Source organism: Corythoichthys intestinalis, chromosome 11 (genome assembly GCF_030265065.1).
Source record: "Corythoichthys intestinalis isolate RoL2023-P3 chromosome 11, ASM3026506v1, whole genome shotgun sequence".
Classification (NCBI taxonomy): Eukaryota; Metazoa; Chordata; class Actinopteri; order Syngnathiformes; family Syngnathidae; genus Corythoichthys; species Corythoichthys intestinalis.
The window spans coordinates 19,580,467-19,599,665 of record NC_080405.1 but is presented as its reverse complement, the minus strand read 5'-3'; the positions used below and the strand labels follow the sequence as shown (position 1 = coordinate 19,599,665).

At 39.0% G+C, this 19,199-nt stretch overlaps 1 protein-coding gene across 1 annotated transcript in view; it reads left to right on the top strand.

Annotated features, from left to right (window-relative positions):
* Positions 1–15,425, top strand: part of ccdc88b (coiled-coil domain containing 88B) — a 148,280-nt gene extending 132,855 nt beyond the window's left edge. The window contains exons 26-27 of the mRNA XM_057850799.1: positions 13,773–14,102; positions 14,191–15,425. Of these exons, the coding sequence (XP_057706782.1) occupies positions 13,773–14,102; positions 14,191–14,243 (383 nt within the window). The 3' untranslated portion in view covers positions 14,244–15,425. The remainder of the gene's footprint in view (positions 1–13,772; positions 14,103–14,190) is intronic.
* The last annotated feature ends 3,774 nt before the right edge of the window (positions 15,426–19,199 follow it).

Sequence of the window (19,199 nt, the reverse complement as noted above, 5' to 3'; positions counted from 1 at the left end):
GACGGTCAATCTCAATCGAAGTGGAGCCCCATTCAAGAAATCACCTCATGTTAAACCTCAATGATCCTAAAAAAGATGAAGAATCAGCCCAGAACGTCACGACAGGAGTTGGTCAATGACCTGAAAAGAGCTGGGACCACCGTTTCCTAGGTTACTGTTGGTAATACACTAACACGTCATGGTTTGAAATCATGTATGGCATGGAAGGTTCCCCTGCTTGAACCAGCACATGTCAAGGCCTGTCTTAAGTTTGCCTATGACCATTTGGATGATGCAGAGGATTCATGGGAGCAAGTTTTGTGGTCAGATGAGAGCAAAATAGAAGTTTTTGGTCTTAATTCCACTCATAGTGCTGGTAGGAAGAGGAATGATGAGTACTATCCCAAGAACACCATCCCTCCTGTGAAGAATGGGGTTGGTAAAATAATGCTTTGGAGTATTTTTTCTGTATATGGGACTTGACGACTGCACTGTGTTAAGGAGAGGATGACCAGGGCGATGTCCTGTGAGATTTTGGGGAACAACCTCCTTCCCTTAGTCAGAGCATTGAAGATGGGTCGTGGCTGGGTCTTCCAACATGAAAATGACTCGAAGTACACAGCCAGGAAAACCAAGGAGTAGCTCCGTAAGAAGCATATCAAGGTTCTAGCATGGCCTAGCTAGTCTTCAGACCTAAACCCATTAGAAAACCTTTGGAGGAAGCTTAAACTCAGTGTTTCTTGGCGAGATCCCAGAAACCTGACTGATCTAAGGAAGATCTGTGTGGAGGAGTGGGCCAAGGTCCCACCTGCAGTATGTGCAGACCCGGTAAAAAAACTACAGGAAAGCTTGGACCTCTGTAATTGCAAACACAGGCTACTGTACAAAATAGTAACATTCATTTTCTAAGGTGTTTAAATATTTATTTGCAGCTGTATCACACATATAAATCATTTTTTAAAAATCATACATCGTGATTTCTGGATTTTTCTTTTTAGATTATCTCTCTCACAGTGGACATGTACCTACGATGAAAATGTCGGACCCCTCCATGATTTCTAAGTGGGAGAACTTGCGAAATAGCAGGGTGTTCAAATACTTATTTTCTTCACTGGATGTAAAAAATAATATTAAGCTTGTAAATGATTAAAGTTTTCATCTAATTTTAGGAAGTGGGAAGAGGCAACAAATTCCATCTTTGAGTGTTCTAGGTAGTTCAAATAAATATTTGGAATTGTATTACAATTGTAACTTTGCAATGACATCAACGTGCAGGACAAATTTTCCTGGTAGAAAAAATTCAAACATATCGACGTGCAGGACAATTTTTTTTCTGGTAGAAAATGTCTTTTACAGTTAAATTCCATTCTGCATTGATATATTTGATTTCCTTTGGTTGCAGATTCGTTGGAATAGCTTGGATGTTTTTAAATGGACACATATATACTTTTTACACTCCATTCACCTGAGATTTTTCAATTCCTGTATCAAAATAATGGCACTTGTTTTTTGTGTCACAGTAAGAGCCCACCTGCCTGTAAGAATAGTAGCGTGATCAATTTGATCCGAAATGGCCTCAGTCCAAACCTGGCAATTAACGTAAAGAGCAAGGAGGGTCCCTTAAGGCTCTAATAGCAGCAGTTAAGTCTGTCTTTGATAAGATGAGAGGGTTGAGTCTTTGTATAAATAAACCTCCCTGAAGATCAATGTTTGATTTATTATTAGCTTCGAATGTTTTAATCTTTACCTCCTCAACCGTGTGTACAATTGACTTTTTATGAATTAATGCTGCGCTTTCAAAAGACAATGCATCATATTGCCCGTTGAATGATGCTGATTACACATTGGATTGTTTCGGGAGGAGCAACGGTTTGACGACAGGGGGGCAATTGTGATGCATTGAAAATTAAAGCAAAACCTCCAAACTGATCAAAAGGGTAGGCTATTAAATCATTGTTTATATATATTTGATTAATTTTCAATTAGACAGTTAAAAACTATACTTATGCTTTGTGTGTCACCCTTATTCATCCGGCTCTCTTTAATCACCGTCATGGTAACTAAATGCAAATTATTTGAAGACAGTGCAATTTAATTTTAATTATAGAGCAGAAAAATCTTAGCAGAGTTTATAAGGGCATTTTTTTTTTCATGTTGCGCAGGTTTTTGTAATACAGTACTTCACACATTCATTAGCAATCCCCTCATGAAAAAGCACTTTGCTTAGTGGCACAATAAACTCTGGAGAGGAGGGGTTGAGGGGGAAACTTCCTTAAGTAGAGCTGGACTCTTGGGGGGGCTTCTACTGACGACAATAAGGGGTTGGGGGAGAGCTTTGCATTCAATGCATTTTTCAAACAGATGTATTCTCGGCGGACGCCACATTAAGTACAACTGAACAGTCTAAAGGGAACCAATATGAGAGCGGTGTCAAAAAGTGCTTCTTCACAAAGTCAATATGGTTTAGTTTGGATTCACACAACACATGAATTATTAACTTAATGAAACCTGAAAACTTGAATTGGGAAGTTTGTGTCAAATGCTTGAAATGTTAAATTCTGTGAGACACTGTCAAAGGTTGTTTTTTTTTTTTCCCCGTCATGAAAGATCAACGCTTGTCTGTTCAGTAGATTTACCGGTGAAACTACACCGCAGCCGTCTGCAAACAGCTGATTAAGCTAATAGCTAAGCAACAACTACTGACATGGCGCAAAAAGCAAAACTAGGTGGGGATCACTCAAACCCAGAGGTGATGGAAATAAAGAAATCACTGACCTTTTTAACCCACAAAGTTGCCACTATATCAGCTCAACAGAAGCAAATACTGGAACTTATGGGCAACATATAAGAGTTGCAAAGACAAAACAAGGAGAAAGATCAGAAAATTGCCCTACTGGAGAGACGCTTGGATGATCTCGAGCAATATTCCCGCATGAACGATGCTATCGTGAGCGGGTTGGAGATCAGGCCCCGTTCGTACGCCCGCGCCGAGACACCAAATGGCCACTGCGAACAGGGGAGAACCAACCGAGACCGAGGCAGAATCGTTGGAGCAACAGGTGATCGCCTTCTTGACCAACAAAGGCATCTCCATCAGTCGATCTGAGATCGAGGTCTGTCATCCTATTGCCAGGAGAAGAAATTATGCTAAACCAGCGATTATAATCCGCTTTTTCAACAGGAAGTCCAAAAATGCGTTGCTCAAACAAGGAAAAATGCTCAAAGGAACAAATGTCTATGTGAACGAGCACCTCACAAAGAAAAATGCGGACATTGCCAGAAGAGCACGAATCTTGAGATGACAAAGAAAAATTCAATCAACGTGGACTGCAAAGTCTTTATTAAGCTGAATGGAGCTCTGGAAGATGCCAAGGCGCTTGTCATCAAAAACATTGAGGAGTTGGAAAACTATTAACAACACAGCGCCACCCTCATGTAACCACAGGTCATAATCAAATGAATAATTAAAATGAACATACATGAAGACATTGATCCTGATTTGAATTTTTTGGACCAGTTATGCAACAAATGTTGCTACTATACAGAAGTCAGTTTAAAAGATCATTTTCTCAAGAGGATGGACTGTCAATACTCCATTTTAATGCAAGAAGTTCGTAGGCAAATTACCAACACATTAAAAGTTATTTAAATAAGCTATAAAGACACTTTGGTGTCATAGCAGTTTCAGAAACTTGGATCACCGTGGGAAAAATGAACCGATAGCCACATTTTCTAAGCAGAACAAATAAAAAAGGAGGAGGTGTTGCATTGTACATTGATAAACATCTTAAATATCAGGTATGAGAAGATATGACACTATTTCTGATGTTATAGAATGTTTGACTGTGGAATTGTATTTAGAACAACAGAAAAATGTGATTGTAAGCTGTGTGTACCGTGCGCCTAATTCAAATATGGACATCTTCAGGAACAGTTTAGAGAATTTTTTTTCCACAACAAGCAAGGTCATGTTTCTGTGTGGTGATTTCAATGCTGACTCGTCCAAAGAAGGAAAACATAAAACAATTTATAGAGACCATTTCTAGTATGGGGTTATATCCACTGATAATAAAGCCTACCAGAAAAACTGCTCATAGTGCAGCAATGATTGACAACATCTTCACTAACCACATGGGAAGCAGTCTTAACTGTGGATTACTGATCAATGATATTTCGGATCACGTGCCGATCTTTGTTATATATGACTGTGCTGTACTGAAACAAAAACAAATAATTAAATATTCAAGGTGTAGAACAGAAGAGACCATAAATTCTCTAAAAAATGAGATGCAAGAGTTTAACTGGGAATTTTTATATGGCAAGAAAAATGTTGATGAGGCTTATGAATACTTTTTACAGGTATTTATATCTTTATACTACAAAAACTCTCCAATAAGAAGAAATAAGTTTAATTTGAAACATGATAATAAACCATGGATCATAAAGGATCTGAAAAATGCTTGTAAGAAAAAGAATTTCCTATATAAATGTAACACCAGCACCGTACAACAAAAAAGAGCTTTTGTCCTTCAATTTGTGGTGTGGACTTGTGGAACAAACTTACCGAGGACCTAAAGATAAGCGCTAATTTGAGCGTGATTAAGAGAAAATACAAAGATCTTGTTTTCTGTAATTTTAGAAATGAATGATAGTATTTATGTTGAGAAAATGTTCAGTGATGCCAACCATTGTTCTTAAGGCATTATTGAACTGTCATGAATTGTATTTATTTTGTCTGATTCATGCTTATGATTATGTAGCGGACAAAGGGGTAGGATTCATATTCATAAGTTGTTTTGTTTTTTTTACTTCTTCCTACTCCTTTTCAAGTCTTATGTTTTGTTTGTATTCTTGAATATCCATAATGTGATGCATGTTTTCGAAATAAATTCAATCAATTAAAGAAAAGAAAAAAAAAGTACATCCTATCAGTTAGGCTGTTCAGCTCAGTCGTCTATGTATTGTGCTGTCATTGAGAAAATCCAGGTTTTAATCTTGATTGGATTAACTAATTTCATTCAAATTTAAGTAAATTTTACTTCAAATAAAAAATAATAAGAATAAATTCAATTTCCATCCAAAATTCCAACAAATGTTCACTTAATATTTTGAGTTTTTGGTGACTTTGACTTTGTAAGGTTTCCATCAAAACTTAAAAATTCAGGTAAAATAGGCTGACTTGCAATTTCTTCTTTTTTTGATGTTGTTGTTGTTGTTGTTCACGCTCAAACTAACAAAACAAATCGACAACCTTCCTACTCTTCTAATACAGTATAGGGTGACCTAACTTTTGCCCGGACATGTCCACTTTTCACATTCTGTCCGGGGTGTCCGGCGGGGTTTTTTAAATTCATAAAAATGGTAAATGGACAGTACCTATATAGCGCATTTTTCTGCATGGTTACCATGCCCAAAGCGCACACATTTATTTACCCGTTCACGCACACATTCAAACACCAATGGGGCTGCTGCCATGCAAGGCGCTGTCAACCCAATGGAGGCAAATCAGGGTTCAGTGGCTTGCCCAAGGGCACTTCGACAGTGGGCGGTCATAGCCGGGAATCGAACCGCTAACCCTTCGGTCCAAGGACAACTTCAGTTACCAACTGCGCCACAGCCGCCCTAATGTCGGGTTTAATTTGACTGACGATTTGCACAGAATACTACGGTACTGTGCGGCCTGTGATATGTTCCCAAAGAGCCTGCCTGCCCAGTTGTTAAGACTTGTGTTCGATACGTATATAATTAAATGCTCATGTACCTAAAAGTTGAAAATACCTTTATTCTACTGTGGATACAAATTTGAGCATGCGTGCTCAGTCACAGACTGGCTTTATCATGGTGTCAACTGTCAATTCTCATTCACAAACAAACCTTCGCGAGTCGTGACGAGAGGAGCTCACAGGCTATCGGTATGTACACTTGCTAAACCTACCTTTCGACAACTGTTGACTTCTGTCTGAGCTTTGTACTGGTATGATCTGTAAAATCTCGTTTGGTGTCGCATCGTTACGCTGCCGACTATTGTAAACTTTTATAGCAATGTTGGACTTTTGCCTCGGCTACCGGTGCTAGCTGTCAGTGCGGTGAGCTGCGCTTGGCATTATGGGATACGTAGTTTTGAACTGCTACACTTGGAAACAGGTTGAAAAGCTGGTTGAATTGTTTGTCAGGTTATTTCGGTTATTGTTTGTGTGCAATCTAGAACACAATGAGAATAATAATTGAGTGGGAATAACAATTTATCAATGACAATTGTAGTGATAGTCTTGAGGCTATGGTTTGATTTACATTATTTGTCTAGAGAGAGAAATGAGCTTTTTGCTTGTTGTTTTGTTCTTTGATTTTCTACAGAAGAGGTATTATTTAGAACATTGTTTCAGTTTATTTATTTGTTCAGTAAGAATGGAAAAGACAGCTATTATTTTGTTCAAGGATTCGCCAATACAGAGGAGGCTTTTTTTTTTTTTTTTTTTTTTTTAAATCACTATTTAATTCCAGTGGTTTTTTTGGCATCTTTTTTTTTTCAAGGCATCTTTGAGTGAACTTAAAAAAATTTAAAGTATCTCGAGGCCAGGCTGAGTGTCCTCTTTTTTGGAAATCAAAATATGGTCACCCTGTTCTCACGGCTTTAATGTTAGAACTCATTGGCTGCACTGACGGCGCTAGATAGATAATTAGAGTAGGAAGGACCTCCTACTCCAAATGGATTTGACATCCATCACCATCAATTGCACTGAAACATGATCATTCAATGCCATCCCACTTAAACTGGATTTCATGTCATGGAAGTGAATGTGTTAAGTGGGAAACAGAATGGCAATCAGTTGGAATGGATGAACTTGCAATTTGAGAAATTGTAGGACAAAAACATCTTGCAGCAACCATGATTGATGATTGAGTTTGTACAATTCTCTGCTGTTTCCTACATTATCAGTTGCATCTGTCAGGATGGTCAATATAAACGATCATGGGTCTTGAATAGTCTCACCACCCACAACATTTTAGGGGCCGTTTACATGGTGACTCTCCGAGAAGACAAAAAATTTCATATTTGCATTTATATGGTTCCGTCTCCATTCGAACAATATCGCAATTCCGCATGAAAAAATTTTAGTATTCATGCAAGGCCCTAGGGGGCAGTACAGATTTACAAGGCGATAGCGAATGATGCACTTTGACCTCCTCAGCCCGGAAGACAACATGCCCGGAGTGTCCGTCCACTCCAAGCAATGGCATTTTCTTTCGTTCAAAAAGGCACAAAAATGGAAACATTCAACATATTTACATTAAAAATATTATACTGTAAAAACAGTAAATTAAAGCCGATGTTCCGCCATATTTGCTGTTTTTAATGTTTAGTAGCACCGCTGCGCACGCCTAATGTGACATGTACGAGTGCTGATGTTATTGGCGCTGTCCCGCGCCGCGGGAGCTTTTAATATGCATGCGGAGCAAGCCCCCCTCAATCGAATTCTTCCACTTTGGAGGCAGGATTCCAAGGTTTGCGTCTTTGCCTTCCGTCTTCGCCAAAACCATACGAATGCAAGGCCACTCCACAACAGTCATTGCGTCTTCGTGTCGCAGAGTCACCATGTAAACTGCCCCTTAGTCATTACTTTATTGCATAAGTCTTTACATGCAAAATGGATGCAAATGTTGTCAGAATATGTCAACATGTGTGTGCTTATGTCAGAGCATTTTTGTTACTTATTTTACATAACTTATTTTAACCTGCCAAAATTTGTGATAGTTTGGGACAATATTGGTTTCCACCACTCCAACATAATCAGGGATTGGGTTGCAACGCACAACCGAATGGTAATTGAGTTTCTCCCACCATACTCTCAATTCCTCAATCCCGTAGAAGATTTTTTCTCCACATGGAGATGGCAAATGTATGATTGCCAACCTCACACTCAGATGACTCTTCTGGATGCCATGAATGCAGCATGCAGTGACATCACAGCAGATCCCTGCAGAGGCGGGATAAGGCATACAAAAAGATTCTTTCCATACTGTATAGCAAGAGAAGACATCCTTTGTGACGTGGATGAAAATTTGTGGCCCAACAGGGAGAAATGTCAAGATGACATCAACAATAATCGATACGGCGATGCATCCCGATGCGGGGCAGGGACGATTCGATTCGATGCGGGCAACACGCTGAATCGATTCAGCGCATTTTAAAATATATAAGTACATTCAAAAATCTTCCCTGCGCAATTCCGGTGATGCAATGGATTTGGTTTCCCCATTTGTATTGTTATTCTCATGTTTACCTGTAGAGAGAGCTACTTTACATTCAAAGCAAGCTTGTAGAGGTTAGATCGGGCCTAAAAAAATTCCAGCCCAACCCGACACGGCCTGTTGGTATTGAAGCCCGACCGGCCAGATCAATTAACTATAGATTTGCATGCCCGAGCCGAGTGATGCGGAAAAAAAAAAAAAAAAACGCAGCAGCAATTTATTTTCATTTCTTCAAGTTTTCTTACTGTTTAAATAGTCTACATATTTTTATAAGAGTTATAAAAGCCTTTACACAACGAAATAATGCTGGGAAAGTTTAATATAAAAAAAAAAAACATGGTTTTGCAGACACACAGAGGAGAAGATTCGAAAGGATCGCATTTGCCTTTGTGTGCATAAATAAAAGTGTCTTTCCTAACAAATTCTCAGTTGGCAGACAAAAAACGCAAGTTTACTCAATATTTAAATAGTCTACATATTTCTAAGAGATTTATAAAAGCATTTACTCAACAAAATAACGCTGGGAAAGTTTAATATTTAAAAAAAAACATGGTTTTACAGACACACAGAAGAGAAGATTCGAAAGGATCACATTTGCCTTAGTGTGCATAAATAAAAGTGTCTTTCGTAACGAATTCTCAGTTGGCAGGAAAAAAAACGCAAGTTTACTCAATATTTAAATAGTCTACATATTTTTGTGAAATTTATAGAAGCATTTACACAACGAAATAACGCTGGGAAAGTTTGATTAAAAAACAAAAAACAAAAAACACGGTTTTACAGACACACAGAGGAGAAGATTCAAAAGGATCACATTTGCCTTTGTGTGCGTAAATAAAAGTGTCTTTCGTAACGAATTCTCAGTTGGCAGGAAAAAAACGCAAGTTTACTCAATATTTAAATAGTCTACATATTTTTATGAGAATTATAAAAGCATTCACACAACGAAATAACGGGAGGAGAAGAAGAAAAAGAGGGCTGCTCCACAGCCCTCTGCGCATTTTTTTTTTTTCTTTTTTAATAATTTATTAGTCCGGCGTGGCGGCCCGACCCGACCCACCGAAACGTGAATGCTTAACATTTCGGGTCGGGTCGGGTTCGGGCACAAGATCTAACCTCTACGCAGGGGGGACGAGGAGCCCAAATCCGCTTCCTTACCGGAGTAACGTCACAGACAAGCACAGTTGTAATCGAGAGAGCAGAGAGATAGGACATAACATAACAATGGCTGAAACAGAGAAAGAGGGAGCGAGAAATATTATAGATATAAGATAGGCTAGGCCTACATTTTACTTTTGTTCTACATTGCAATTTAGTTGATGTTTTGTTTGCAACTGAACTGATCCCTGGATTGATATTGTGATAAAGATGCTGCTGCACTAGAATATTTTCTTTGTCGTTTTCTTTAATATTTACTTGAATATTTTTATTGATGGGTCGTTGTGACTAAAATACAGTGACTGTTATTACTGATTTTGCACAGGAGTTCAGATGTTGCACTGTGTGAAAGGCTGCTACTGTGTGTAAAAAAAAAAAAAAAAAAAGAGAAAGAGAAAGCCCTGGTCTCATTCGAACCGAATCGAATCGTGACCCTCTGAAACGAATCGAATCGAATCGAATCGAATCGTGGCCTTCCGAATCGTAATCGAATCGTGAGGGCGGTGTCGATGCACACCTCTACAAGATGTGTAGAAAAAAATGGGGAAAAAAAATCCCGACAAGTACTGTAGCACTCAAGTTTAGTTGTGCCGATTGTCTTATATTCACATTTCTAATGTTGGCTTTTTTTTTCTTTGTGACACTCTGTGCTTTTTTTTTTGCTTTCTGTATCGCAGTAACATGGTCTGTCAAGAAATTGTAAATACAGTAAAAGTGTAAACTGAATCTTTTGCAATCAGTTTCCCACACACAAAGGTGTAACTTGTAATTTCCATCAAAATTTACGTACACCATCTTCAGCATCACAGCCTTCTACCAAAGTAACTGTTCAATTGAGAGTATGACTTTGCAATTTGACTGTCTTGTCTATACACAATGAAACAACGACTTGTCATTCTGACAGCACTGACATGTTCATTGACACAGGAAGTTAATTTTGAGCGATAGACTCAAAAAAAAAACAAACAAAAACTGGCTTTTGCAGGTAAAACATGTTGTTGTGTGACATGTTGTGAGGATTGAACAAGTAGTTTTGAGAATTTCAATTCTGACCTAAGAAACGTACCATAGCAAAACTGTGATGGCGGTCATGCATCAGAATGTTTTTTCATGTACAGCATATTGTTTTAATAAAAATGTTTCTTTTTCTTATGTACAGAAAGTCATTGCACACATTGTACATAATAATACAGATATAGTAAGAAGAGTGGTGGCAGTCATAACTCAAGTTAGTGATAGATAATATTGAGGTGAGTTTGGGTAAATATGTAGAGGGGAAAGAGGAGGCAGCAGCTCAGTGCATCATGGGAAATCACCAAGCAGTCTCTGCATACAGTCGCATAACTAAAGCACGATTTACACGATGGTGAAGCCTTCTCACCGCCGCCTTGCAATACGGATTTGCAATATTGCAGCCTTGTTATGAGAAATGTATGCATTTTATGGTTTTAAGACTGAATGTGCCTTTTGCCTCAAGTCCATACATTGCGCATAATATGGATTTATGTAAATGTAATGTATTCTGATAAGATTAGTAAAATGGCATGCCATTGGACCATAGGACACAGAATCATATGCCATAGGACCAGGGCTGTCAGACTCACTTTGAATGTTGACGTGGTTATGAGTGTGAAAACCATCCTTTATTGAGCCAAGGCGTGGATTTTTTATTGCGTAAAAATTAACAGGTCACCATCTAATCTCACTAACCTTGGATAACCAAGTTAGTTGCCATTGAATGGAAAAGCTTTTGATTGTTGTTCCTGTCTTAGTCCCAGGCATGCATACAAGCCCCCCTGTGTTTGCATTTTATATTCTATATAAGTATATATTTTTTAGAAAAAAACATTGGAAACACTTTTATAATAATTATCCGTTTTACCAGTTAACAAATCATTAGTAAACTGTTGATAAATGATTAATTGTTGATTTGTGAAGTATTTGTTAACAGTTTGTTAAGCATTTACAGGGTGTTCCAATATGGTTGACCCCATTCTAAATGCCCATGCTAGTTGATGGATCTTAATAAAACTATATACACTTTATGTTGAAGGTCATAAGTTTTATTGGTTAAATATACAAAGAAATATAAAATAAATAAATAAAGACAAATATTTGTTGGTTCTATGGCAGATTTTGTTTAGATGTGCAACATGAGCGCTGCCTGCAAAATGCCTTGTCAAAAGGCCTTTTCTTTTGAAGTGAACGACATTTCTTAACCTGAAAAGATAGAAATGCCAAACGTTACACACAAAAACTTGAAACGTTTCGACACAAACTGTGTTTCAGGTTAAGAACACCCTGTAAATGCTTAACAAACTGTTAATAAATACTTCACAAATCAACAATAAATCATTTATCAACAGTTTACTAATGATCTATTAACTAGTAAAACGGGTAGTTATTATAATGTGTTACCGAAACATTTAAAATCTGTTTTTACGTGTGACTGTACATTATTGTGTTATTCAAATTTAAAGGGAATTTAAACATGTTTAAAGTGTAGGAAAATTGCAATTTTGGTTGAGGTTTTCCACTACAATAAATCCACCTACACTGATGGCCAAAAGTAATGGCACCTCTGCAATTCTGTCAGATAATGCTGAATTTCTCTCAGAAAATGATTGCAATCACAAATGCTTTGGTAGTAATATCTTCATTTATTTTTCTTGCAATGAAAAAACACAAAAGAGAATCACCATCATTTCACACAAAACTCCAAAAATGGGCTGGACAAAAGTATTGGCACCCTCAGCCAAATACTTGGTAGCACAACCTTTACACAAAATAACTGAGAACAACTGCTTCCGGTATCCATCAATGAGTTTCTTACAATGCTCTGCTGGAATTTTACACCATTCTTCTTTGGCCAACCTCTTCAGGTCTTCAGGTCTCTGAGTTTTGAAGGGTGCCTTCTCCAAACTGCCATTTCTTAGATCTCTCCAGTGGTGTTCTATGTGATTCAGATCTGGACTCATTGTTGGCCACTTTAGAAATCTCCAGTGCTTTCTCTCAAACCATTTTGTAGTGCTTTTTGGGTCATTGTCCTGCTGGAAGACCCATGACCTCTGAGGGAGACCCAGCTTTTCCACACTGGGCCCTACATTATGCAGCAAAATTTGTTGGTAGTCTTCAGACTTCAAAATGCCATGCACATGGTCAAGCAGTCCAGTGCCAGAGGCAGCAAAGCCACCCCAAAACATCAGGGAACCTCCAACATGTTTGACTATAGGGGCCGTGTTCTTTTCTCTAAAGGCCTCGTTTTTCTTCCTGTAAACTCTATCTTGATGCCTTTTCCCAAAAATCTCTACTTTTTTCTCATCTGACCAGAGAACCTTCTTCCAAAACGTTTTTGGCTTTCTCAGGTAAGTTTTGGCAAACTCCAGCCTGGCTTTTTTATGTCTCTGGGTCAGAAGTGGGGTCTTCTTGTGTATCCTACCATAGAGTCCCTTTTCATTCAGACGCCGACGGATAGTACAGGTTGACACTGTTGTACGCTCGGACTGCAGGACAGCTTGAACTTGTTTGGATGTTAGACGTGGTTCTTTATCCACTGCTGAAATCTCTCGTCAATTTTTCTTTTCCGTCCACATCTAGGGAGACTAAACACAGTGCCATGGGCTTTACACTTATTGATGACACTGCATACGGTAAACACAGGAACATTCAAGTCTTTGGAGATTGACTTTTAGCCTTGAAATTGCCCATGCTTCCTCACAATTTTCCTTCTCAAGTCCTCAGACAATTCTGTGGTCTTCTTTCTTTTCTCCATGCTCAATGTGGTACACACAAGAACACAGGGCAGAGGTTGTGTCAACTTTAAGCCATTTTAACTGGTTGCATGTGTGATTTAGTCATTGCCGCCACCTGTTATGTGCCACAGGTAAGTAACAGGTGCTGTTAATTACACAAATTAGAGAAGCATCACATGATTTTTCAAAGGGTGCCAATACATTTGTCCAGCCCATATTTTTGATGATGACATGATAATGATTTAATTTTTTTCCCCCATTCTCCTTTGTGTTGTTTCATTGCAAGCTAAATAAAAGATATTTCTACCAAAACATTTGTAATTGCAATCATTTTTTTGGGAGAAATTGAGCATTATCAGACAGAATTGCAGGGGTCCCAATACTTTTGGCCAGCAGTGTAGCAACCAAATCAAGTTGACACACTTAGACTGTTGTAGTGGACCACATAAAATGATGCATCCCCAAACCCCGTAGCCTTGAGTTTGATACCTGTGCCCTACACTATACTGTATGTTGTCATTAAATTACACTTTTATGAAGAGTTGACTTCCAGTGACTTTTACATATTTACCGCAAAAATCATGTTTATACGGTATATGTAGTGCATAATAAATTTTTCCTCACGTTTTCCAGATCCGTGCAGCGCTCCAGGTTCTCCATGTCCGCTGAGAAAAGCACCACTCCATACAGAGCCGGAGATTTCTTCTCCCACAAATCTGGCCCCTCGCCCCGGCTCCGGGGGTCGCCGTAAATTGGGGTCCCGTCACGGTTGGGGTTTGACCAGAGGTGGCGCCGGAGTCTCTCAATCCTTTAGTCCGGGCGACCAAAAGACTGCGCCTCGCCACCGGCTTTTCTCGGGTCAGAACACTACCACGGTCCTCTGGGAGAGAGAGAGAGGCGAAACAAATGATCACCAGTGCACAGCAGAGGTCAACGCGAGCCCTGAGCAGGAGACGAATGATGGTAAGGAGGAAAGAAGGACACGAGGTGAAGCCAGCAGGTGATGAAGTTGAATATTGTGCAATATTTACACACATTTTCTGTCTTGCAGATAATCAACATTCCAGCAATGACACCAGAGAAAGAAATGCTTCACAGACTTGACTTGCTTAAAATATTACTTTTTGTACTCATAGACTTCTGTAAAGTTTACTGTTTCAAATGTAAAGTCTTCAGTGTTTTGAATACAAGTATGATAAAACCAAATAATTGATGAGCTTTTAATGTACTGCACTCTTCCAAAACACATCGAGTTGGCCTGTATTATATTTTTTAAAAATTACTTCCAAAACAATAAATAAATAAAAGATATACAGTGGTACCTCTACATACAAATTGTATTCGTTCCAGGAGCTGGTTTGTCAATCGAAATGGTCGTATGTCAAGCGGGATTTTTCCATAAGAATACATTATAATTTGATTAATTCGTTCAACAGCCTAAAAACCTACGCTACATCCTAAATAAATACTGCTGGTACAATTACAAATAGCAATTACACATAGCAAAACAAATAAATTATAAAAGCAAATCGGAATAACAATAATATAATAATAATAATTATTATTATGTGACGAATCGGCTTTTAATGCGGCGGTTGTGTTTTGCATGCTGTTCCTGACTGCTGTGACTGATGACAGAGCGAGAGACGAAGTGTTTTTACTTTATCTTTTCATGTTCTGTTGTTGTTGACGTTGGCTACGGTGGACAGTAGCAGTTTTGTTTTGCACAAGTTCTAAAATAAATGATTAAAAACCTGACGAAGCCGACGACTTCCTTGCCCATGTTACAATAATTGTCACCAAAACTTATAAATACTGGCGAACGGTGGTTGAAGGAGGACCGTCAAGATTATAGACATTCACTGACACACACACCACGCTCATATTTTTCTATCATTTCAATCTTAATTTCAATGGTAAGCGACACCTTTTTTTCACCACCTGCACTAACCTTCTTGGGACACGTGTTGATTTCTCTCACAAGAAAAGACCGTCTTGTGGGAAAACAATGGAATTGCGACGGCATCATTAATCGGCGTATTTCAAGCATGTCGTCATATGTCAAGACAAAAGACGCGTACAATTTTATGTTGTATGTCGGTGCGATCGTATGCCGAGGTACCACTGTATACAGTAGGCCTACCTGCGCAGAATTTTGCCTTGACAATCGACATTAAAAGAAGCATTACCTTAACAAATATCTCACAATTTTAAGGTTTCGTGTTTGAATCTGGGTTCTCAGCGACTTGTTAGAGGAAGAATCTCGTGCTTTTGGACACTACTACATCGTAGATCATAAATGCATTCCTAATAAACTGTCTTGATCACAATCTTTTGACAGATTCCTTCTACCGCAGCCTACGGTATTCTCCGGACTATAAGTTGCACTTTTTTGGCTAGCCCTGCGACTTATTACAGTTTGGAGTCTTGCGGCTTATGTTTTTTTTTTTATGGTCACAGCCACAAGATGGGCGCTCTAGGTGTGCCCTCCATTTCTAGAGTTGAAGGAGTTGTTTAGAAACGATACCGAATATGACTTTAAAGCAGGGGTGCCCAAACTGGTTTTGCCGAGGGATGCTTTCAGAAAAATCAAAGGATGCAAGGGCCAACTTGAAATCCACCCACTTTTATTTGTTTAACAGAGGAAAAGGTAAGGTAAAAGGTAAAAAGGTTTGCGTTTTGAAAATGTATTTAAGTATTAACTCATTAGCTGCCATTGACGGTGATAGATGTCCATTTTGACTGGGAAGGTTGGTGGGAGTCATCAAAAGATTGCTGCCAGCCGTCTCAGTCTTTGCAGAACTATGAAGAAAATGTCTGGCAACCAGAAAAAAAAAGTCCAGAAAATACAAAAGTTAGCTCAATTCACCACGATGGATTATTTTTAATACAATTTTATTTATGTAAAACAAAATACTGAAATCCTACACAGTTTCCTACATTGACTTTAACATGTCCGGTTTTGACCCCTGAGCTAATGGAGAGGCACTGTTGAAGTGAATAGCTCCATCTGGTGTTAAAACTGAGAAGTGCAACAGAATGTCGGCTGAACTCTAGCTTCTTTTGCAGGCCATATTCAATGATATTTTCATCATTTGGTATGGACCAATGAAAATTGGGCAGCAGACTGCCGTTATCACGCGGACTGTAATTTGGACACCATTGTTTAAAGGATTTGGAAAACAAGTTATGTTGCCTTGTTTAGATCACTTATCTTTCATAGCACCCCCCTTTCTTTTGTCATCAGGCCACCAAAATGGTGTCAACTGGAAATACAATTAGCTAACGATAGCACCAACATATTCATAGTTAGTGTAGGCGTTCAATGTGTTTCTTGTTGTTGTTTGTGCTACTTTTGTCTCTCTCTCCTTTTTCTCTTCTGTTCCCCCACAGCCCCTGCCTATTCGCTGCTTTCTCCTAATAAACGAGGTACGCTGAATGACCACAATGCATGATACATGATACATTAAAACTGTTTAGACCAATCGGACACTCAGATCTCCATTCTCCGTGTCAAGCAGCTGAATAATAATAATAATAATAATAATAATTTATTAACTTGCAAATTTATAAAGCGGCATAATCTTGTTTCTCAAGCTTTTCAGTTGTTTCCTTTCATGTTACATCCTCCGTAGACAAGCCGAACAATGGTTTGCAAAAGGGAACCTTCAGCGTTTGAAGTGGCATTTTGGCCGTTAAGAGCCGTCAAGCGTCTCGTGCTGTAGCTAAGAAGCAAGCGATCAAGTGGAGTAGACGAGTGCACTTAAGCAGCACCACGCTCGCCCTGCGTCATCTCGTCCGCAATAAACCTTTATTGGATTATCTCAAATGCCCCGACTGCTCCCGCTGATTGATCTGCTCCGAGTTGGCTCACTTAAAAGGTAAAAAGGAGAAGACCATTAAAGCCGAGGTGCTTCCCTCGTAATGTGGGGTATTACCTCAGAAACAAGGAGACATAAAGATCTGCAAAAGTGACACATCAAATAACGGTTGCCCCGTGTCTTTCAAATGTGTCCAGCCAGGCGTTACAGGAATAGATGCATCTTGTCCTCGCCTGTTTTTGTGCTCTTGTTGGATAAAGAGGGAGAAACCTGGGCCATCTGACTCACATGTGGTTCATTTCAGGGATGCTGTGAAGTTAGTCTGTGGACTAAGGCTAAATGATCTAATAGCTCACTTGCATCAAATGGATCCAGTGAAGAGCTGACACTCAGACAGATGTATGAGAGAAGAGGGGTTATTATGGATCTTTACATCGGAGGGGACCCTTCCCAAAGACAGACGGTTTTGAAGATACAGTGATACCTCTAGATACGGATTTAACTCATTTGCTCCCAAAAACCTATAAATATGTTCTATTTTTAATTGTTTCAGTGTACCAAAGATGTACAGTATTTATACGTCTTTATGTTTTTTTTTTTTCATAAGAGACATTTCTGATTCAACTGAGTTCCAAAGCACAAAGCTGAAAATCAATTTTAAAGCAGTAAAACTGGCCACTGGAGGGCAGTCGCACATTTGGTAAGACCCGAAACCCTATTCAACGGCAATGAACAGCCGGGGCGCCGGTGGAAGGATGCCAGGCGGCGGACGACCGAGCAGAACAACCCAGAGGACGCCCGGGATGTCAGGCGCTGGACGACCGAGCAGAACGACTGGGACCACCAGTGCAGCGGACAATGTCGTTGAGTCCGTGCTGCTCGCCGAGCAGACCCCGCAGAGACTCAAAAAAATCCATCTTTATGAGACAGGCTGTGATGAGGGAAAAGTTAACCCGGCTGTCGCAGCCACAACAACTTCATCTCAGTTAGTTATGTGTAAATAAATTGTTACTTTGCTATCAAAAACTCTATTTGTCTTAATGTTTATGGCATTTTGTAAAAGGAAAACATTCAGATGTTTGGGATGTAACTAAAGCAAAAAATAGCGGTGTTAAGGTCAAAGTTATGTTTGAAATATATGCTTTCACAAAAAGCTCAATTTCTCCGTTTCTCTCATCAGAAATTGGAAAATTGCTCAAACCAAGCTATTTTCTAATGCTGATTTCTAAAGAATGGAAAAGGATAAGAACTTACTTTTTTTTTTTTTTTTGCTGAAAGAACAGAGTATAATCTTTCTTTTGGTGGGTTCCACGTTTATATAGCAATAGAACATAATTTTCTGTGGGCCTTGTAAAATCAAAATCCAGTAAAACGGCCAGGAGCAAAAGGCCTTGCTCCGGTAAAAATGGCTGCAAGTGAATGAGTTAATTCGTTCAAGGACCTGGTTTTTTTAAGTCAAAATGGTCGTATGTCGAGCGTGATTTTCCCATAAGAGTTCATTATAATTTGATTTATTGGTGCCACAGCCCAAAAACCTATTCTAAATCCTTCATAAATACTGCAGATACAATTTCAAATAGCAATTGCACATAGCAAAACAAATAAATTATAAATACGAATCAAAATAATAATAATAATATAATGTCACGAATGTGGTTCTAAAGTGGCGGCTGTGTTTTGCATGCTGTTCTTGAAGAGCGCACCATGCAACTGATGAGAGAGTGAGAGAGGTGGGGAGGAGTGGGAAATTTTTACTTTCTCTTTTCATGTTCTGTTTTTGTTGGCGTTGGCTACGGCGGACAGTAGCCGTGTTGTCTTGCACAGGTTCTAAAATAAATGATTAAAAAACTAACGAAGCCGGCGACTTCCTTGCCGATGTTCCAATAATAATAATAGCTTAACTTACAGAGACTGGCGAACAAAGGTCTGAGGAGAACCGTCAAGATCGTAAACATATTCCAGCCGTATTGTCGAGCCAGTTAACTGACTTCTTAGGACCCATCTTGAAGAAAATCCGCAGTGCTGCCGTTTTGCAGGAAAACAATGAAAATGCAATGCTGTTGGAAAACATCGTATTTCGAGCATGGCGTCATATATTGAGACAAATGACGAGTCAAATTTTACGTAGGATGTCGAAAGGATCGTATGTCGCAGCGTTCTACCTGTAGAACTCTGGTATTAATGACGTCACCAGGAAAGTCGGTTATTTTGGGATGTGCTCATTTGATTGGCTAGAATA